Consider the following 22,254-nt stretch of genomic DNA (forward strand, 5'->3'; position numbering starts at 1 on the left):
TGCACATATAGAGCTGACACACCAAAGCAGGAACAACCAATGTCAAAGAAGAACCTCACAAATAACGCTAGGACTACAACTAAATAAAACATTACAAGATCTATAACTCAAAAAAAATTACCATCGCAAAAAAATAAAAAAGACTTTGTAAACTGTTTGCACAATTTCAATTGAGTTAATTTGTTCTTACACTAGATTTTACAATGCTAGTGTAAATTGAACAAATGAACAGACTCCTTAGGATTTCTACGATACGAACTTGAAAATAAATCCTAAGTGTTTTCCTCAATTTGATTTAACAGAGAAATGACATAGTAAAATAGTAGAGTCTTGTTACTTATGATGACGTGTCATCTTACGTTATTCTTAACATGTTTTTTAGTCATTATCGGTAGGTTTTAACAGCAAAACAGAGGAGTATTAGAGCATGATAAATCAACAATTAGTTTTTTTAAGTGTTTATTATAGTTTATTTTATTTAGATTTTATGTGTTTTTATTTACTTTCTAGAACTATTTTACTTCAATTGCTTGTTATTTCATTTCAGGAACAAATATGGTGAAAGATTGAGTCTTGGATAAAAAGAAAGGGTTTTGGAGCATGATTAAAGGATGAAAGGATCTAGAGCATGATTTGGTGCTGATTGGAGACTAAAATATAAAGATCCTGTGCAAAAATATCAGGCATGGCCGTGCCTAACAATGGCGTGGTCGTGCCTCCAAATGTTCAAAGAAGTGCCATTTTTCAGAGAGCTGGGCCCGACCCGTGCCTGTGGTGGCACGACCGTGCTTGATACCCAGCTTCCCTTTTGCTTACTTGACAAGCACGGCCCGTGCATGCACAGGCACGACCTGCCAAGGTTCCAACTGCCTTTTTTGTAATATTTCTAACCTAAAGACCATTAGTTGCCTTATGGAACATTCTAGTGATTTATTTCTTAGGGCTTAAGTTAGTTAGGCTATAAATAGAGAAGCCACCAGACATATCTTGTAACGCCCTAATTGTTATTTAATTATTTTTAGTTGATTTAAAGTCTTTTATATGATTTTAAATAATTTATGTTGATTTTGTGGTGTGGTGTATTTTATTAATGGCTATTTTCATTATTTAATAGAATAAGTGGAGAAATAGAATTATTTTGGAGTGTGGGAGTTAATTAGGATTTAATAAAAATTAAGGGAGTTTAATGAAATAAAGGGGGAGTTATAGTTTTAGGAGTGAGGAAAAGAAAAGGTCAGAAGCAGTTTTACGTGAAACAAGGTTTGGGAGAGAAAATCAAGAACAAGGGTGGGAAGAACAAGTGGAGTCAGAGAATCCGATTGTTGTGCTTTTGTTCATCTAAATTAAGGTAAGGGTGAGACTATCTCTCAATAATCATAGTATATAATTTCTGAAAATTGATCTAATTGAATTGTTCTTGAAAATAAAAATTGGGAATTAGGGTTGATGCTGATTTTGAAAGGGATGGTGTAAGAATCATGTTTAATGTGTTTAGTTTAGGGTTTAGAATGATTTCTTAATCTATAATGTTGCTGGGATCAAAATTATGAAGGAGATTAGAATTTGTGGGATAAATTGGAGAAGTTTTGTATGATTGCTAGAATGGTCTGAATTGTTGTTGTTGATGCATGTTTTATGTTCATTTAGATGCCTAATTGTATATTGAACCGATAAACAATCTTTGGAAACATGTTTGGGCATTGGGAGATCAAAATTGGGAGTTTTGGGTGAAAAATGGGTGAAAACCGTAACTTTTGTTCTGCAGAATTTTGAATGGTCGCTTAAGCGACGCTAGTTGTTGTCTGATGAATGCACGCTTAAGCGGGCTATAAGCGAGCTGGTAAGCGTGCAGTCACAGTAGCTACTGGAATTTGGACGCTTAAGCGTGCAGATGGACGCTTAAGCGAGCAGTTATTTTTCCAGCACTTTTGGAATTTTGTTCTGAGCTTCCTAGGGTCAATCTGAACTTCTTAAAACACTTCTTTAACTTGTATAATCATTAGTCTCATACTTAATCCTACTGGAACATCTCCTTGAATGAAATTTGGACTTGGTTTTTGAAATCAAAACTTAACTTTGAAAATTGCTCAAGAACGTTGACTTTTCCGGAAAATGGGATCTTCAAGGAAATGGAATGGGATTAAGATAGAATAGAGATTATATGATTCCTGAAAATTGTAGTGATTGGTTTCCTTGAGTTTTATTTGGTTTTGCTTTTGAAAATGGAAGATTCTTGTAAAATGTTAAAGAGAGACGAACATTGATGAAAATATCCTTTTAAGCCAATCACCTTATAAATCGTTCATATTTAGTTTTGTATGACTATATGGAAGTATTTGATTGATAGATGAGTGTTGAATGTGATGTTTATCTTAAGGTGATGTATTTTCCTCTTGACTTGGAAAGTGAGCAAATCATATATCTGATGTGAAATTATGTAAAGGTGATGATAATTGGTGAATACATCTACATTGTTTATTATGATATGGTGGGTGAATATATATGTTGTTGTGAATGTGTTGATGAATCTTGCTATTAAGAGTCGTTGTGTCATAGTTGACTATGAGGTGGAGTATGTCATAATTAATTATGTACATTGTTTGTTGTCGTTGCCGTTGTTGAGTTTAGTGAATTTGGAGATGATTGAGTATGAAACCAAGTGAACATATACTATGTTGAATGAACTTGATGCATTAGTTTGATTATTATTAATTGTACATTTTTCTGGAATGGTTGGACTGGTTTGTGATGATTTTGCTGTTGACGGTGATGTATGCTTTCATTTAATTAAAAACCATACATGTTGTTGAATTCTGAAGTCGTAAATCATATATACATATATGCATTAGTTGAGTTGTATGTAGATATACACAAGTGGGTCATTTGCATAAGCATAAAAGCGGTGATGGCCTCGGTCCTGGAACACCTTGTCGTTCAAAGCGGTGGAACACTATGTTGTTCAAAGCGGTGTTAGTGGTGAGGACTTATGTCCTGATGAGAATGCTTTAACCATTCGACAGCGGTGAGGGTCACGGCCCTGATTATGGTACCACATGCATAGTTGCATTTGTTGAGGAGTCTTAGTGGAGTTGTCATGTCTTGCATGAGTCTTAGCGGTGGTGTCGAGTTGTTGCATGAGTCGTTGTTGTTGGTTTTAATTATCATTTGGTTGATGTTGTTAATGATGATATACTTATATATTGATGAATTATTATTATGACAGGGTGTTAGATTTAATTGATGAGTTATATATCTATTATTGATGATATTGTTGATTATGAAATATATACATATATTGGATAATTGTAGTTATCGTCGTTGTTGGTTGAATTAGTAAGTGTTACTAAAGTTAAAGAAGTAAGAACATTATTGTTAAATATATGTAGTTGTTTATATTGTTATGATGTGATGATTATGTTGTGTCGTTTATATTATTATGAGAAGATGTTTATGATATTGATTACGATGTTATGATGACTGTTTATGGTGTTGAATATGAGGTTGTTATGATGTTACATGATGATGATTATGAATGTTGTGATGATGATTATGTGATGTTATCTATGAGTTGTTAAATGTACTTGATGATGATTGTGTTAAGTTGATAAGTTGTCTTTTATTCATGAATTGCTAATGGAATGTTTGATGAATAATTATTATTATGGAATGATGATGTTACGTATAGTTGCTAAGTTGTCCTCTATTCATGAGTTGTTAATAAGGTGCTTGGTGGAGAATGTTAATACGAATTAATGATGTAGTTATGTTGTATATGAACTATGAGTATGATGTTGTTACGTTGTTTATGTCATTGATTATGAAGTTGTCATGTTGTATACGGATTATGAGTATGATGTTATATGATTATGATTAAGATGTTGATTATGATGTTAAATGATGCTGTTATGATGTTGTTTATGATATCGAGTTATGATTGTTGATATGATGAGTACATGATATGGTTTAGGAGTCGTTAAAAGAATTATTATTACTAATTGATGGAGTTTAAGTTGTTAGATGCATTTGATGAATTATATATTATTATTTATTGATTGTAAATCTCACCCCTTCTGCTTGAAAATGTTGCCCTTCGTATGGGTAACTTGCAGGTATTAAAGATTAGTAGGAGTGGTGGCTCAAGTGTCTTAGGGTTCTGATACGTAATGGGATGAGAAATTGTTGTTATGTTTATCATTCCTTTATGTGTCAATTTTGGAACATGTTGTTGAAGCTTTTATTGTCGTTGAATTAATTCCGCTGCAAAGTTTTAATTACTACGTTGTTAAAATTTGAAGGATAATTATTTAATTATTCCATTTGTGATTTTTAAGAAAAGAAGTGTAACATTCCGTTTAAGGTGTTTTACTCTGATTAATTTATGAAATTTTTATGTTGGGAAAACGGGGTGTTACATATCTCTTCATCTTTTGTTCTTGAGAATTTTATGTGACAATTGTTTCCATTAATAAAAGTTCTTCTTTCTTGTTATTTACTTTCATGTTCTTCTTCTTCTCTATGTCTACGATGAACATGAGTGAGTAGACTTCTTTGTTTTGGGATTGTTGGATGAGTCTAATGACCTAATCCCTATCAAACCAAGCCTAGAACCCTAATTTTATGTAAATATATTTTCTAATCTAATTTCATCGTTTTTCTAATTGAATAACAAGTATTAATCGAAGGATCGAAAGGTGAAGTTTAATAGTTGTTATTTCATCATCTCAAATATCAAGCGAATGATAGAATGATGAAGTTTAATATTGGAACAAATGAAATTAGACAAGGATTACGAAACATGAGAATAGTCTAGTAAACCTTGAGACCTTAAAGTTTCGTTCTTAAAGGGTTTCAATAACAATCAACCATGAGAATAGTTGTGGTTGTTATTGAAATACATTCATTGAGACCGAAAGGAGATATGAAAAGCCAAAGAGAAACTTGTCTTTAGAAAATAGATCCAACGTAAGATTTATGTTTAGGGTTTGGTTTGTGAAAGATTTGTTATCAAGATGAACCAATAATCCCAATGCGGTTTTATCATTATTAACTTTCAATCATCAAAAATCCCAACTTTTAATCTTTAAAACTTTCAGCTAATCTTTGTTTGAAAAGTAAATAAAATAGACAACTCTCTGTCGGAACGATAACTCTTTTTACTACTTCGGTAAAATCGTGCACTTGTGGATTTACGACATCAAATTTCCTATGATTTCAGGATATTTGTAATGTTTTCTATATTTGAGTCAGTGATTTTGTTCTTCCTAAAACATAACAATTTTAGCATGTTTTGATGTAACAAGGGATAACTTCTAACTTAGGATCTTTCAAAAAAATTGTAGATTGACCATCTCTAACCTTCATGAGAATAATATCAGAGAATAAATCAGTATACTCAGCCTAACATGTTCCTAATAAGGAAATCTCTTTCCACAACTTTGAGACACCTCTTAAACCCACCGTCCTTCCCCCATCATGATCTTATGGAAACTCTTTAAAATATTTTGCTCCAATATTATCTTTCCTCAAAGCCTCCCTTCATGTGGTCAACCTCTAACTCCACTTCCCAAAAGGGCAAGATTAACTAATCTTAAATGTCTGATACCCAACCCTCCTTCACTCTTTGGCTTACAACAAACATCTGACACCTAGGGAATATTTCTATCCCCTTTAGACCCTTCCCAAAAGCAATAGTGTTGAATCCTCACAATCTTTCTCCAAAATCAGTTTGACATTTTAAAAAAGGAGAGGAAAAAAAATCAGAATTAGGTTAAGAACAGAGTTTAAAATATTCACCCTCCCACCCAAACTAACAAACCTATTTCTCCATGAGCTCATACGAGATACCAGAGAATCTAACACAGGCTGTCAAGTAGACAATCTCCTAAAATTAGCCTCAATTGGAAGACCCAAATGCTTTTAAGAATTCTAGAGATTGTGACATACCTATAATGTCTTAACTGAACATAGAAACAACGGGTTGCAAATGATTTGGTCAACTTTTCCAAACATTGCATTATAAATTTTATTGTATATATGTCCCCTTAGTAAGATATCATATCTTGAAAATCCCCAAAAATAAAACTCTCAATTTATACCATACTTATATATTTGAGAAATGTTTTATGGGAGTTTCTACGGTGAAGTCAGGAAAATGACTTTTTTGAAAAAGTTAATTTTGATTTTAATGTTTGATTCATTTTTAAATTGTTGATTACTGATTAATGATCAATAGTCAGTAATGCTTGCAACATCTTGGACTTACAGGTACTATTTTATCGTTGACATCTTTAACATGCAAACAGATTTGATGATATTATGTGATAGTCTTAAGTGTTACACTTTGTGGGGTGTTACACTTGAAACAAGGTAGGATAAAATTAGATTAAGTGTAATATTGTTAATCTGATGAATTGATGATACTATGTAAACTGAACTTTTGATTCCACTGTACAAACAGTGGGGTGCTACTCACTACAGTTTTGATGTTATAATGTTAACTTCATAAAAAAAGTCATTTTCATGACGTCACCATAGAATTTTCCATGTTTTAAATATCAAACCTTACATCAAACCAACATGACTAACATGTCTTCAATTTGCTTAAAAATGAAAAAAATTATGGTTGAACTGCTCAATAATTTAACCATGGACAATGTCAATTTCGGTTTCAATCAAAATTTCAAATATTTCTTTCAAGTTTTAAAATGAAGACATATCTAATATTATGATTTTTACTCGCAATAAAAAAATTGGACTAATATTTTATACTAAGTTAATTTCAATAGGCCTAAATTATAATTTCAAATATATTTTTATTCGTCTCATATTCGCTTTCCAAAGTTCACAATTAGAAGATAAGGTGTCATGCTTCCTCCAACTGTTTCTGCAACATATTCTCCTACCACAAAATTTATATCGTTAGATTTGCTTAATGACATAGATTTTATGGAAATGAAAATGAGAACAATTAGAAATTTCCACACACAATACCACATTTTGTCAGTCCTCCCCCTCTCTCTCTCCATATACATATATATCAATTTGTCAAAAAAAATAAAAAAAATAAAAAATAATATATATATATATATATATATATCAAATTTCATCTTGCAAAATTTAATCGATGCTTCCAGAAAAACCACTAAAGAAAGCCTCTTTGTCTCAAAATTAAAATCTATAAGCTTTACAACCAAATCTAAAACTGCAACAATATATTCCAAAGTTTATCTACAAGTACCACTCATAGATTTTAACCAGCCCATGCTTCTTTGATAAAATAAGAATAATTGGAATAGATAGATGTCCATGTAAAACAAGTGCATAGTAAAATAAGATGGGAAATATTAACTAGTGTCTCTGGAGCATTCTTTAATCATTTTAAATAGTAAGTTTTTAATGAAAAATTATGTATTAAATGTATTGGAAATTGTAATTGTTAACTTTAAAAAGAATAACTGCTAAATTTAAAATGCTTAAAGATTACCCCGAATGCACTCGTTAACAAGACTCAAATAAGATTAGATTATAATAATCAATTCCTAAAACAAATGTAAAATGATATATAAAGGTATGAAATTTGAGAAAATTATAAATTGGTCAAAGAATTGATCACATGAATTGGTCAAACAAATACTCCATCCGTTTTTAAATATAAGTAAAATTGACTTTTTAGGTTCATTTATTTAATGATGTATATGGACTACATACATCATTAACTGAATAAATCTAAAAAGTCAATTTTGCTTATATTAAAGACGGAGGGAGTAATGTGCAAAGAATTTACTTTCTCGAGACACTAAAGACAAAAAGTAATAAAATCCTCCAACTTTAAAATATCATAAATTGGTTAAACAAATACCGAGACACTAAAGACAAAAAGTAATAAAATCCTCCAACTTTTTTTTTTTTGAGGGAAAAATCCTCCAACTTTAAAATATCATAAATTGGTCAAACAAATAATGTGCAAAATTTTTTCTTTATATTCAATAATTTATTTTATTATTAAATTTTAAAATTTGGATTAGAATTTTATTTATTTATTTTGTGAATAAATTAAATATAATTTTTATTATAAGCATTGGAAATAGATAAAATTAAATGCGGTAGTTTTTTTTATATAATTATATATATGTAAAACAAGTGCAAAGTAAAATAAGAATAGTGCATAGTATTCAATTCCTTTTTGGTGGTGTCCAGAGTTCGAACCCCAAACCTTACATATATTATGCATTGTCCTTATCAACTGAGTTAAGCTCACGAGAACATAATATTCAATTCCTAAAACAAGTGTACTCCCTCTGTTACTAATTATAAACAAATTTTATTTTTTAGGTTCATTCAATTAATGATTTATATGGTCCATATTATGAACCATATACACCATTAATTGAATGAAACTAAAAAGTAAAATTTGCTTATAATTAGAAACGAAAGGAGTAAAATGATATATAAAGGTATGAAATTTGAGAAAATCATAAATTGGTCAAAGAATTGGTCAAATAAATTGGTCAAACAAATAATGTGGAAAGAATTTACTTTCCCGAGACACTAAAGGCAAAAAGTAATAATATCTCCAACTTTAAAATATCATAAATTGGTCAAACAAATAATGTGCAAAGAATTTTCTTTATATTCAATAATTTATTTTAGTATTATAATTTTAACATTTCAATTTGAATTTTATTTATTTATTTATTTTGGCAATAAATTAAATATAATTTTTTATTATAAGCATTGGAAATAGATAAAATTAAATGTGGTAGTTTTTGATATAATTATATATATATATATGTACTTGTAGGTTCAAGTACTGATATATTTTGAAACTTCATAACCTATACAATTTCTCAATCTGTGAAATCTGTATTCATATTGCAATATTCACCTTCGTCATGAACAACAACAACAAACAACTATGGGATTTGGTGAATAGCATTTCAGATTCTGAGTTGCGTGAAAAAAAATGTACTGAACATTACATGCCGTGTCACATTGATGGATTACTATCAATTTTAGCACCACACTTTTATAGCCAACATAAATTGAACCAAATTCAGCATTATCATCAATTTATAGAAAAGCTATTAGAGAAAAAAAGGGTAAGAAGCAAACTGTTGTCAGCCCTGATGTCAAAAACTATGAAAACATCAAAGTCAAAGAAAGCATCAGTTTCAAAGAGGGACGCAAATCTGCCGCCTCCGATGGTAGTTTTGGCTTTGCCTGCAAACCATGGAGCCTAAGATTTTGTGATTGTGTCTTTGCGGTTCTATTATAGCTTAGATATGTTAAATTTATGTGTGTGTGCTCGCGCAGGGGGGCACATGTGTGTGTGTGTGAACCAGAAAATTTAATATGTAGTAATCAATTAATATTGTTTTTTAGTTTGATATATATGAAAGCATGTAATTACTAAAGTTTTATATGTTTTAACATATTTACTCTGTACAATATACCTTCAGCCCTCCACCCCTACCCTCATCTCCTCAATCCTAACCCTCCCCACTTAAGATGTAATCATGGTTGTTGGTAATGCGACGATGTACACCCTCTGCATCACCTAAAACCCCATCAGATTTCGTGACCTTATGGGGTTCTATAACCGCCGATGCACTCAGATCTGGTTTTAGATCGGAGATCTGTGCTTCAATCTGGTTTTCATTGATTTGTGACTAGAAGTTTCTTTCAAAAATGGTTTCGTTCTACTTGATGGATCCTATAATCTCTCGCTGCTGCGAGCTCCACCCCAACAACGTTTGGTATTTATGTTATCCATTTCAAAACCAATGCGGCCTTATGGCCTGTGCAATGGTTATAGTTTTGACAGCTCTTTTAAGACTCGTTGGATCTATTCTGTTTGAGGTCATTAATAATGGTTGCTCAGTTTCATTAGAGCCACGTCATTGTCGTAACATTACGATAATTGCTGCTTTGAGAATCTAGACCTTTGTTGGTTTAGATTTGTTGGTTTGATATGTGATTGTTGCTAATTTTCTGGCTTCGTTCGCTCTTCTGTTGTTGATAGTATCCGTCAGGATTGTCATCGAATGGATTGAATAGATACTCGGTTCATGCTCACACTATTTAGATCAATTATATTTCCAGATTTATTGAAATCTAAAGGTTTTACGGGCTAATGTTATGCACTAGTACCCCCCTAAAACCAGTTTAGGATTGAGTTTTCTAATCTTGTTTGGGTATGTGTTCATTGTCTTATCCAAAGGCATGTTATTACTTGTTATGGTTCATGAACGAAGATGATGTTATATGGATCTGTGTGTGTTGGTACAGTCGGCCCATTTGCCAACTTTCAAACCCTAAAATTGGTGCTTGCTTTCCCATTTACCCTGGTATGTGGGTTTGTTGGATTGTATCCATGATGATTGATTGTTTCTTAGGATTGATTAGGGTTGGTTCATTTGTGTTGATTTTTAACTCTATATTATCCATTTGGGTGGACTACACTTTTGTGTTAACATTCTTGGTTTGTTCTCATGCTTCCGAACCTCCGTACTTTTTTTTATTTTTATCTAATCCATATATCAGCTTGCTTAGCAAAAATAAAAATGTACTCACTCTGTAATTTGATGATTTTGTTTGATGGTAAAACTGTTAGATCAAATATCTTTTGTTGAAAATTTGGTGCAACTATTGAATTAGATGTAAATTTTTATTTTTGATTTTTTAAAGTTTTGTAGGTAAAAGGGGTGAAACACCCTAAATATAACTGCCAGCTTTCGCGTGCTCAATAAAAAAAATTATTTTTGAAAATTTGTATTTTCTAAATTAATTTAAAAAACATTTTTCCTGCTGCGTTAAAAAATTAATTTCCGAATTTTCTAAAGTCAGATACCTTTTTCACTCTTTCGATGCAAAAGAGGTATCACGGTATTTTTTACTTTTGTAGTAAACTTTTAATTTGAAAAAAAAACTCAATTTTCGAACTAAAAATATACTTCTCGTTTCAATTATATAACATAAAATTTATTAGAGTAACATTGGTGTGACAATCCTCACATTTCATACTCAAAGTAAATTACTCACACACAGTGGCAGAGGTAGAAAAAATATCGGGGGTGGGCCAGCAAAATATACTCTAATATATAAAACATAAATTTTTCAGTTGTAATAAACTCTAAGCACAAAGTTTAATCAAAAAAGTAAACTACATACCTTAGAAAATTAAAATAAGTCGTTACGCGATCCAACTAACTTGAAATCATCAATAACTGACTCAGAACTAATACTTGCACTAATTTCCCTTTCGATATAAACTGTCATGGTATCATTTAGAAACCCACTTCCCATCTTGTTTCTCAACCTAGTCTTGATAATCTTCGTTGCTGAAAAAGATCTCTCAGTTGTTGCTGTAGAAACTGGAAGAGTCATGATAAGGCGGAGTAGTCTATCAATCAAGAAGTAAATTTTATTCCTCTCAGTTGCAACCAAACACGAGCATAATTCTTGAATAGTTGATAAATTCTTCAAACATGGTTCTTTGCGGGCATCAACAATGAATTGCTCGAGTTGATAACACAAGTGAATCTTCCCTTGATCATTGAAATCCATGGGATAATATTTATCAACAAGAGTGCAAATAGTATCAACATCAAAAGCTTTATAACTATCCTTAGGAGTCAAAGCACAACTTAGAGTTAACAAATTCATTGCATCCTCACTAAATCTACTATTCAACTCTTGTAATTGTTTATCAATGGTAGTAAAAAATATTTCAACTCTAAAATAGTGCTCTATTGTTACCTGGTTCTCTTCGAGACGAGAGCGTCCAAATCTTGTTGCTGAATGCAAATCATCGAGATCAGGAATCTCAATAGCATCTCTTACACAAAAATATCTCACATTAGCAAGTAATTTATCCCAACCATCTTCTCAATTGTTGAATAAGAGTTTTTGTGTTACGAACCAGAAACATAGCATTAACTACATCTTGAGCTTGGAGTTGCAAGGCTTGACAAAGCACATATGTTATCCCCATAATTTCTTTCATCAAATGCAAGATAAATATAAAATCAAATGACTTCAAGTAATTGTAAGCATTGTCAGCATTCCCACTTGTAGAATAATTTGTTACTTCCTTTGCAATTTTTTTTAAAACAAAACAAGTTGCTTCCTACATGCAGATCAAGCTACAAATAGAACTGAAATGTGATCCCCATCGAGTATCTGTTGCCCGTTTCACAGTACCAATTTGGTTTGCACCTTTACCAGGTACTATCCCTTCAATTTCCAACAAATATTCATTTTCTTTTAGTTGGGCAGCTTGTAACTCATCATGTCGCTTAGGAGAAGAACAAACATTATTGACAATAAAAAGTCAGTTTCTCAAAGAATTTATGAATTGGTTTGACTTCACTTGATGCAGTAATCAAGGAAAGTTGTAATCTGTGAGCAAAACAATGGATGTAGTATGCATAAGGACAATCCTTCATAAACAATGCTTGTAAACCGTTCCATTCTCCTCTCATATTGCTTGCACCATCATACCCTTGACCACGAAGGTTAGAAACATCAAGGTTATGTCGAGAAAGTATATCACACACTGCTTCCTTAAGACTTAAAGATGTAGTGCTAGTAACACATCTCATATCAAAAAATCGCTCTTGTATTAAACCATCTTTATCAACAAATCTTAACACCAGAGCCATTTGTTCCTTTTGTGACTCATCGCGAGCTTCATCTACAATGATACAAAACTTGGAATCACCAATTTCCTCACGAATATGTTTTTTCACTCTACTAGAAAGAATTTCCAAGAGCTCTTTTTGAACTTGATGGCAAGTATATTTTCCATTCTTTGGAGCATTATTCAACACAACTTGTGCAACTTCATCATTATAAGAGGCCAAAAGTTTTAGCAACTCAAGAAAATTACCTTGGTTTTTTGATATAACCTTTTCGTCGTGACCCCTAAAAGCACAAGCTTGAAGTGTTAACCAACAAACAACATCAATTGAAGCCTTGAGACGTAGTCGGTTATTCATCATTTGACTTGAGCTTTGTTTTTGAAATCCATGTCTAATGTGTGCCTTTTGATTCAACAAGTCATTACAAGCTTTCACTGCATTGTTGTGATGTGAGCAAGGATCCTTCCCAATGTGCTTAAGAAAAGCACAATTCTTTCCATCTCTAACTCTCTTCCAACCTCTAAATTAAAACATGTAATAACGAAGACATCAAATTCAGAACGTCCATTTGGTCCATTGTTAAAAAGATAGCATGGTAAGCAAAATGCGGCATCCTTTGAAGGTGAATATTCTAGCCATGAATAAAACAAGCTAAACCAAGTGTCTTTAAACCGTCTTGGATGATCCCCTTTACCAGACGAAGGATATTCTTCTAAATGGATTTGATATGGACCCCAATTCAGATAAGCTCTTCGTATTTCATCCACATGATTTGCTGGAAATGTCCATATTGGGGAACGCTTTTCAAGATCACGTTCTAAATAATTCAAAAAATCACCCGCGTTATGCAATTCTTCAATTTTTTGAACATCAACATGTTGAGTTGTATGAGTTATGTCTTCTTCAATTCTTGGAACATCAACAGGTTGAGTCATATGAATTATGTCTTCTTTAATTCTTGGAACATCAATAGGTTGAGATGTAGAAGTTATCACTTCTTCAATTATGGAAACTTTAACAGGTTGAGATGGAGGAGTCATTCCTTGTTCATCTCTTTCACTCTCACAAGCTCTCTTCTTATAAAAATGATCAAGTGTTATACTCTTCTTCTTCTTAACTTTTCTTTTCAAAAAAATAAATAATTTCATAAGTCAAATAATTCCGTAAGTCCATAATTCTATAAGTCAAAATCACTTATGCTTCAAAAGTTTAATTGGAAACAATTAGAACATATTCATTGCAAATAACACATTGGCACATTGCTACTGCCATATAAAAACATTCATTTACCAATAATATGAACAAAATGTGGGTGAGCCGTGATAACATTGCTACTGCCATAACAAGAGAAGAGATTGCATTTTCAAAAATCCAAAAGTTGTGGGTGGGCCGTGATAACATTGCTACTGCCATAACAAGAGCAGAGAATCACATAACAATTGCAAGGTTGCTCAAGATGTGCATAACAACAAAAATATGAAAACATTGTAGTTTCTAAATTCAATTATCAAATACCAACAATCAACAAACAAGAACAACAAATAAGAAAATCAATTAACATTCAAACTTAGTAATAATAGCAATCATCAATCAAAAATTATCAAACAACAACCAATCTTAGTAGCAAACAACAACAAACAAACACCTTTAAATTCTAAAATCAAAAAGAAAATCAACAATAGTAAAAAAATTACCTTTCCATTTGGATAGGAAAAATAGAGAGTGAAAAGAAAAAGGGTTTTTGTTTGATCTTTTCTGAATGAGAGAGAAGGGAGTGATGGCGGTCGGAAGGGGAAGAAGTGTCGGCGGTTGCGCGGTCGGAAGGGGAAGAAGTGCGGCGGTCGCGCTTCAAAGAATGAGAAGAAGTGCGTGTAGTGTAATAGAGGAAGTGGAAGGGGAAAAGTCTGAAGTGAGAATGCTGGTGGGCCACTTGGAAAAACAAAATAAGCTGAGGGTATTTCGTAATTTCCCTATATTTGGGGGTGGGCCATGGCCCACCTCAGCCCATACAAGCCTCCGCCACTGCTCACACATGATAAAATAACATTCTAAACCTATTTTTGATGAATTCATATTAAAGAGCGGTAAGAAATAAGCACGTGATTGATGGAATAATGCACGTATCAAATTTGTTGAATCGGAAATCAATAATAACAACCACGACAATGAATGAATTTAAAAGAAACAAATTGGAATTGAAGATGGAACTCTTGCAGTGCATCGTGGTTCTAAAATTTATGATATAATAATACGATAGCAAGAGATACATAATACATAGTGTTTGGGTTCTTTTTATAGACTAATTTTACAAATGAAAACTCCTAAAATCGTGCAGGAGATGTGCACCAATAGTTGAATCATATCAAAAACTTAAGAGTAATATGGAAAAAATTGGCTTTCGGGCCAGTGACGTCATGCATCCTTTTTGAGATTTTTTTTTCTGTTTTACTTCCAACACCCAAGTATGTGTAACACAAGGAAAACACCAGCAGTGACCATGCAAGACACAATAATTGACTCTTAAACAAATGGATATCAAGCTATTTAGACGGTGTACTTTGTGTGTTATCAAAATGCAAAGAATTACACTAAAAACATAGCTAAAAACATCATATATATTTCTTTATCAACCCTAAACTTAAACTGGTTCATGCAGTCAAGCAACAAAACAGCAAGAAGTTGGAATTTACATGAATTTTGATGATGGAACATACCTTTTCGGAGATTGTGCTCATATTGTCATTCTTCCCACTTCCAGACTTGACTAACTTACCACTTCCATGCAAGCGGGACAAGCTTAGAGAAGATACTTATTACTTCCAATCACTTACAATTCCAAGATACACATATGTACCTCATAAAGATAGTGGGGTTGGTCAAGGAACTTGCCACACTCCAGTTGTCATGTGATTGTACTTTGCTGTGAGATTGAAACAATTCTAAACATACACTCAAGGTACATATTATACCACACACACATATAGAGGTCTTTTTCAATGTTTCTGAATGAATAAAATATTGTGCAAGGGTCTCTATTTATAGCCATTGGTTACTTAGGGATTAAGAGAGGAAAGTTGGGCTTTATCCGCCGATCCAACTTGAAAAACAAGCAAAATATGGATTTTTCACCCTATACCAGGTGCATGGCACATGGATGGGGGTGCAGGACGCCTTGGGCATCAAGGAATGCTCGTCCCAGGTGCATGGCGCATAGGTACAAATGCAGGTGCGATTTCTTGCGTTTTCAACTTTTTTTTTACACATATATATCACATCATTTGGTATAATTGCTTGAATTTTGTATCTTTTATGCTGGTATTAGGATTAAGGAATATTTCAAACTTCTTGGTCTTTACTCAATAATCGACCATAGTAAACATTTATCTCAACAACAAAAAAGGTAATACAGTATAAAATATGCATATTACTACAATTTGCACCGCAAAAACTGTTAAACTTTCAAAGGCCCATCTAGTAGGTATAGCAATCAATTATCAATAACCTTGCCATAAATGGGTATATACCAATGTTTTTAAAACCGGACCGGATAATTAATAAATAAATTAATAAATAAAAAAATAAATATAGTGTTACTTTGTTAAAGAATAAGGAAAAAATGTAGGCCCAAAAAATTAGTTACTTTGTTATTACTTTTGAGCCCAAGCCCACTTATAAGTTGTTAAAACCCTAGAGTAAAAGTTTCTTCTCCTCTTGCTTACAAGTTTACATTATGATGAGTGTTATTTGAACAACTAATTTGATGACAACTTATTTGACAATTATACTTTACAAAGAAAAAAGTGATTTGGCACGGAAACCATAACAATAGAGAGATAACGTAAAAAAAAATAATGTGAGTATGGGAGAGAAAATTGTTGCAAAAGTTGTCACTAAATGGATGTTCAAATATCATTTCTCTTACATTATAACAGCCGCCACATCTCTTATACCTTCTTCTTCTTCTTCTCTTTTTATATTTTTTTACAACATCTCTCTTCTCCATTTGAATGCTAATAGGAGTTTTGGCTGTATATAGAACATGAAAAACCAGGAAGTCTTAACTGAAGAAAAAGGTCTAGTTTCCAAAACTCTGTATTTCACTTTGTCATCTTAAAGTTTCTTCTACTCGTTCATTTATGGCCAATGAAAGGAAAAGAGAAGTCTCTGATAACAAAAAAAAAAAAAGGGAAGAAGTGCAAAAATTGAATTTTTTTTCCTTTTAATTTTTTAACCGAGCGGTTCGAATAAACCGGATCCGGTTCAGCGGTCTTACCGGTTTTCGACGGTTCTTTTCTGTTTTACCGGTTTTTACCAGTTCTTAATACTACTGGTTTTTAAGACCTGTCCGGACCGGTATAAACTCCGGTTCACGGCTGAACCGGCCGGTCCGGTTTTAAAAACATTGGTATAGACTACACATGAACCTTTGTTGATAAAAGAAGGTTACACACATACATTGGGTTTCTATTACAGCGTTGTAGAGTTGGAACTCATGGAAAAAAAAAGAGGTTGTACTTGTAACTCTCTTCTTAAAATAATCCCTAAAAAGTATCATTCATAAAGAGCTATAACAGAGATCTACGCAAAAAATTTTTACAGATAAAGCTTGAACCAGAAACATATTTCCCATTGCATAAAATGAGACAAACTAGTACAAGTTAAAAGAAAACAGTACCAATTACCAGGACCGTTTCTGAGATTTTGGTGGCCAAGGGCGAATCTACAATTTGGATCCTAACCTAACTAATAAATATATATAAACATCAAGACAATTACTCTTCTCCCATTTATAATTGCCAATTCCCATAAAAAAAGCCGAATGTAAGTTAGCTCAGATAGGTCTATTTTCAATGTGACTTAGACATTTTTCAGCGTGAGTTAACTAAGTAGCACAAAAAACTAAGCAACTTTTTTTAGGGTCTAATAGACCCCTAAAAAAATATTGTGGGTCCAAATTTCGTACTTATTTTTTGAGGCCTAGGACGATGCCCTGCCTTATATACGGCCCTGAATAGTACAATTTAATACGATTTTGAAAGACAAAGTAAAAAGCTGCCCAAGACAATTGACAAGTAATAAAGTAGTAGTACTAACTGAAACATCAAACTTTAAAATTGTGACACATTTGAGCTGCATCATTGAACAGAGTCACACCAAAAAACTTGATATGCAAAGTAAAAGTCAGCTTAACTACGGTTATATCATCTATCATCAAATTTAGTGGGGTACTATTCTTGTAAACAAAAGAATGAACCAACAATATTATATCTATCAAAAAACCTAATATTAGCACCATCCCAAAGATTGAGAATCAAAACAAAAAACCTAATATGATGATTCTTCATCATCAAAACACTTCCTTTTCCCTTTCCTCTTCGCAGATCTCTCATTCTGATTTGTATCATGAACCTTGTACTTTTCAGCATTAACATCACTTAGCCACAATCCAGGAAAAACATTCTGCAAAACAGTAAAAACAAATTAGGTATTTATTATCAATGATAAATTAAACAAAAGCAGTAATATATTGAGAGATTAATTATTCATTAAAAGGGAAAACATGCAACTAACGTCTAACTCTTTCTGAACAACTCTGGGCCTCTTGGTGGGCCTTTTCCGAGGCCGACAACCTGTCAACACCATGAAATCTTCATCGATTTCCTTCCTCAAGAGCTGAAGAGAAAATTTCGGTGTTTCAACCTCGTTACTAGGAATATTACTTCTCAACCTTGACGAAATAGGATCGACGAAACCATGGCCAGCGGCGTCAATTTCAATTCTCGACAGAGAAGTGAAATCACCATTTGCATTATCGGATGAGGTAATCGGAGCTTTGCTTTCTCCATTCAAAAACGCGTACTTCAATCTATCAGTGGCAGTTTTCAAATCAGTTTTTAGTTCATGCATGAGCTTCTCTCTCACAACCGCGATTCCTTTGGCATCAGTTGATTCGTAGGAGTTAGGGCTAGAAGAACGGCGGTCACCGAAGCAGTTGATTGAAGCACCGGCGGTATCAATAACGGCGGTTTTGGTGCATATATGAGTTCCCCACTTTGGTAAGGTAGATTGGTGAAAGGATTTGGGTCTCCTTGATTTTGGAGACATAGGCTCGGTCTCTTCTTCTTCTTCATGAAAACGCCGTAAACCCATGAATTTAGCGGCAAAGAAAAAGAAGAATAGGGTTTGGTGTTGATACAGTGTGAAGCGGTATTGTGTTAGTGTTTCTGTAGAGTGGCCGGGAAATATATGGGCCCAGAAATATATATATATATATATATATATATATATATATATATATATGATTTTGAGGTTTGTTAACTTCGACCAATAAAATAAAGGTCAAAAATAATTTTTTCGTTTTTTTTAAGGTGGTCCTTTAAGTTTCAAAAGTCTCAAAACAAGTCATTTTAGTTTTTGAATCGTTTCAAACAAGTCATATCGTAGATAGCATAATTGGTAATTGCTTCCTTGAACTCATCTTTGGTACCAAATCTGGCTCCTAACAACCACTTAAAATTAGTCATCTTTTTAGGCATGATAAATGGTGGATAATGCTCTTTGCTGCTATCATCTGAATCATCACCATTATCCTCTAAAATGACTTGTTTGAAACGATTCAAAAACTAAAAGGACTTGTTTTAGACTTTTGAAACTTAAAGAATTTGTTTGGGACTTTTGAAATTTAAAGGACCACTTTAGGAAAAACGAAAAACTTAAATGACCTATAAATCCATTTGACCTAAAATAAATACTTCCAAGTTAGCAAAAGTGCATATTTTTATTTGGACAAAAATATCTTTTATCATTATTATTTAAAAGGTTTTGTTAACGAGTGTCCTAAGGGTACTCTTAGATTCCTAATAAAGAAATTATTTTTTAAAAAGTCAAAAACTCCAATTTCCAATGCATTGATTTCATAAACTTTGACAAAAACTTACTATTTAAAGTTACTAAACAATGCCCTAAGGGCATTTGTTAACATTTCCCTTATTTAAAACTAATAGCTTGAGGATTACTTTAATAATTTTCATTAAAATATTTTTTTTTGAGGGAATTAAAATTTATTTGTTAACTTGCACTAATTTGCTATACTCATTAATGTGTCTTTTAGCAATCCACACCTCAAGATGTGATTATCAACCTTTTAGTTATAACTTGTTAAAAGACACCTTCATAAAATGTGTATTCTAACAAAACCCTATATATATATATATATATATATATATATATATATATATATATATATGAGACGACACGGTTTTTTAAGCACGAACTAGGTTTGGATTTGGATCATTCACTTGGGATGAAAACGGGTGAGTCGTTGTGAGGTATTTTTTTTGGTTGCAAACTGTGAAGCCCCGATTCTCTACAAATGATGAAGAATTGTGATCACACGTATCTGATACGGATACGTCCCGATACGTTGCAATACGCGTATCCGAGAAGTATCAGGCAATAATTAATATTTATATTTTTTGAAAAAATTGACTGATACATGTCGGATACAGTTAACTTATATTTCGATACCGATACTTCTGTCTTACATGTTTCCTTTAAAAATAATAATAAAAGAACTGAAATTAAAATACATAAAAAGACCGATAGCGCTGTCAAAAAATACTATCTCTTCTAACCCCAAAAAAGTAGGGTTCTACGTCACCGTTGAGAGATATCTATTCCCTCTTTTAACCATTACCTACCACCTATTAACTCAATCTAATCATCAACGTCATTGATTGCCTCCATCAACATATAGTTGGTGAGTTTTGCTCCGTTTCTCTTCTCACTAATGCTATGTTTCCTCTCTTCTTCTCCCTTTAATATCTTCTTCTCTTCTTATGTCCTTCTCTTTGATTGGGAAAAAATTGTTTATTTTTAAATTTTTTGTTTTCAATTTCAATTAGTCACTATTAAGTAGTCAACATTAACACTAGTGTCCTTTTTTGATAGTACCAATGATGTTCTCTTTGGATGGTACTAATGATGTTTAACTATATTTTAATTTGTGCAGAAAAAATTTCATTTAGTGGCATTTACAATACCAAAAATAACTATATTTGGACATTAGACATTTTTTTGTCAAAATCATAGAAATTAAGAAATATAATTACTGTTGTATGAGAGTATATATTAGGAAAAATATTATCTAATATCTTTCTTAATTTGTATCAAATGATCAAAACGTCATGTAATTTGGGACGGAAGAAGTATTGATTTTGACATCTTTTAGTAAAAGTCTAATTCGTAAAAATATGATTAGCTTATAGTTGACAAATAGCATACACAGTTTACCAGGGGTTGAGCCAGGGCCTTTGCTAGGAGCACATTTGCCAGGAGCTAAACCCCTGACAAGGTCATTTGCGATGAGCAGATTTGCTGGTGATTCTGCTCCTGGCAAAACTCTTGGCAAACGTCCAATTGCCAAGGTATTTAGCATTTTGTTAGGGCTTCTGCCCCTGAAAAAATGCAACATTTCTTGTAGTGTTTAGTAAAAGTCTAATTCGTAAAAATATGATTAGCTTATAGCTGACAAATAGCATACAGCGTTGACGATTGATAGCTTAAAGTGTTTAATTGAAAAATAAGTTTATTAAAAATAAATTGTTTGGTAAAATTTGTCGTTGAAAGAGGATAAAAATAGAATGGCATAAAATTATATGTTTATTTATTACTTTTTTTATAATAGTATCTATAAACTCTGTTTACTTAATAATATATTTATTTGTAAATATTTAATTTATTTTTAATCTCTAAAATGGTAAATGGCCTATAAAAATTCAATCAAAAATTGGTTAAATCTACTATTAATTATGTTTTTTTAACTATTTTATAAATTGCAACAAGAACATTACGGGGAGAGTAAAATGCATACATACAAAATTAAAGAACAATAGGCGGGAGGAAGAGCATGTAGGGAGTGTTGTGTTTTGTTGAATTCTATTGTTTTGCAAGACGGAGTAGAGGACAGGTGGTCCTGGCATCTTGAGCCGACTAAAGGTTACAAAATTAAGTTGTTGTCTTATTGGTGGTCTTAATCCCCTCATGTGCTTGGAAGTAGTCACTAAGATTGCTAGCTTTGTTGTTTATGTTGTTGCTTTTAATTTTTTCATATAATTGTTTGAACTTTCTCTGAGTTTTATTCTGGCACTTCTTGTGCTAGGTAGAATTCTACGTTTCAATTAATATATTTTATTTTGTCCTTTAAAAAAAAAAAGACTAGAGGTAGTTTCCATCAAGAAAAAAAAAAAAAAAATGCAAATGTGTGGTTATATTTCATCGTCCATTGTTAATGACACAGAGAGGATGTTAAACGGCTTTTGGCGGGGAGGAGGTAGCCAGAACAAAGGAATTAGATGGATGTCTTGGGATAGGTTAACTTTCTTGAAGTCTAAAGCTAGGATGGGATTTAGAGACTTGAAAGCTTTTGATACTATGTGCAAGTCGAATAGTCTAGTTGCAAGAATTCTCAAAGCGAGGTATTTTCCAAACTCCTCGTTTCTTGATTATAATCTTGGTCATAACACTAGTTGTCCGTGGTGTAGTATATGGTTCACTCGCCACAATCTTTCTTATGGTTGTAGCCTTGAAGGTGGGGAATTGGAGATAGTGCTTC

The 22,254-nt window shown here is 32.5% G+C and overlaps 2 protein-coding genes across 2 annotated transcripts; both read right to left on the bottom strand.

Annotated features, from left to right (window-relative positions):
- Window positions 1–11,178: 11,178 nt before the first annotated feature.
- LOC112422105 (uncharacterized) lies at window positions 11,179–12,998 on the bottom strand. Its single transcript, XM_024784851.1, has 4 exons — window positions 12,366–12,998; window positions 12,148–12,295; window positions 11,758–11,834; window positions 11,179–11,625 (listed from the first exon to the last, which is right to left on the bottom strand). Exons 1-4 carry the CDS (start codon window positions 12,996–12,998, stop codon window positions 11,179–11,181), a joined length of 1,305 nt encoding a protein of 434 aa, XP_024640619.1.
- A 4,968-nt stretch (window positions 12,999–17,966) lies between these two features.
- On the bottom strand, window positions 17,967–18,791 carry LOC11405160 (uncharacterized). The gene is made up of 2 exons (XM_003614558.1): window positions 18,213–18,791; window positions 17,967–18,101 (listed from the first exon to the last, which is right to left on the bottom strand). Exons 1-2 carry the CDS (start codon window positions 18,789–18,791, stop codon window positions 17,967–17,969), a joined length of 714 nt encoding a protein of 237 aa, XP_003614606.1.
- Between the last annotated feature and the right edge of the window lie 3,463 nt (window positions 18,792–22,254).

The sequence above is a fragment of the Medicago truncatula genome, chromosome 5 (genome assembly GCF_003473485.1).
Source record: "Medicago truncatula cultivar Jemalong A17 chromosome 5, MtrunA17r5.0-ANR, whole genome shotgun sequence".
Lineage (NCBI taxonomy): Eukaryota > Viridiplantae > Streptophyta > Magnoliopsida > Fabales > Fabaceae > Medicago > Medicago truncatula.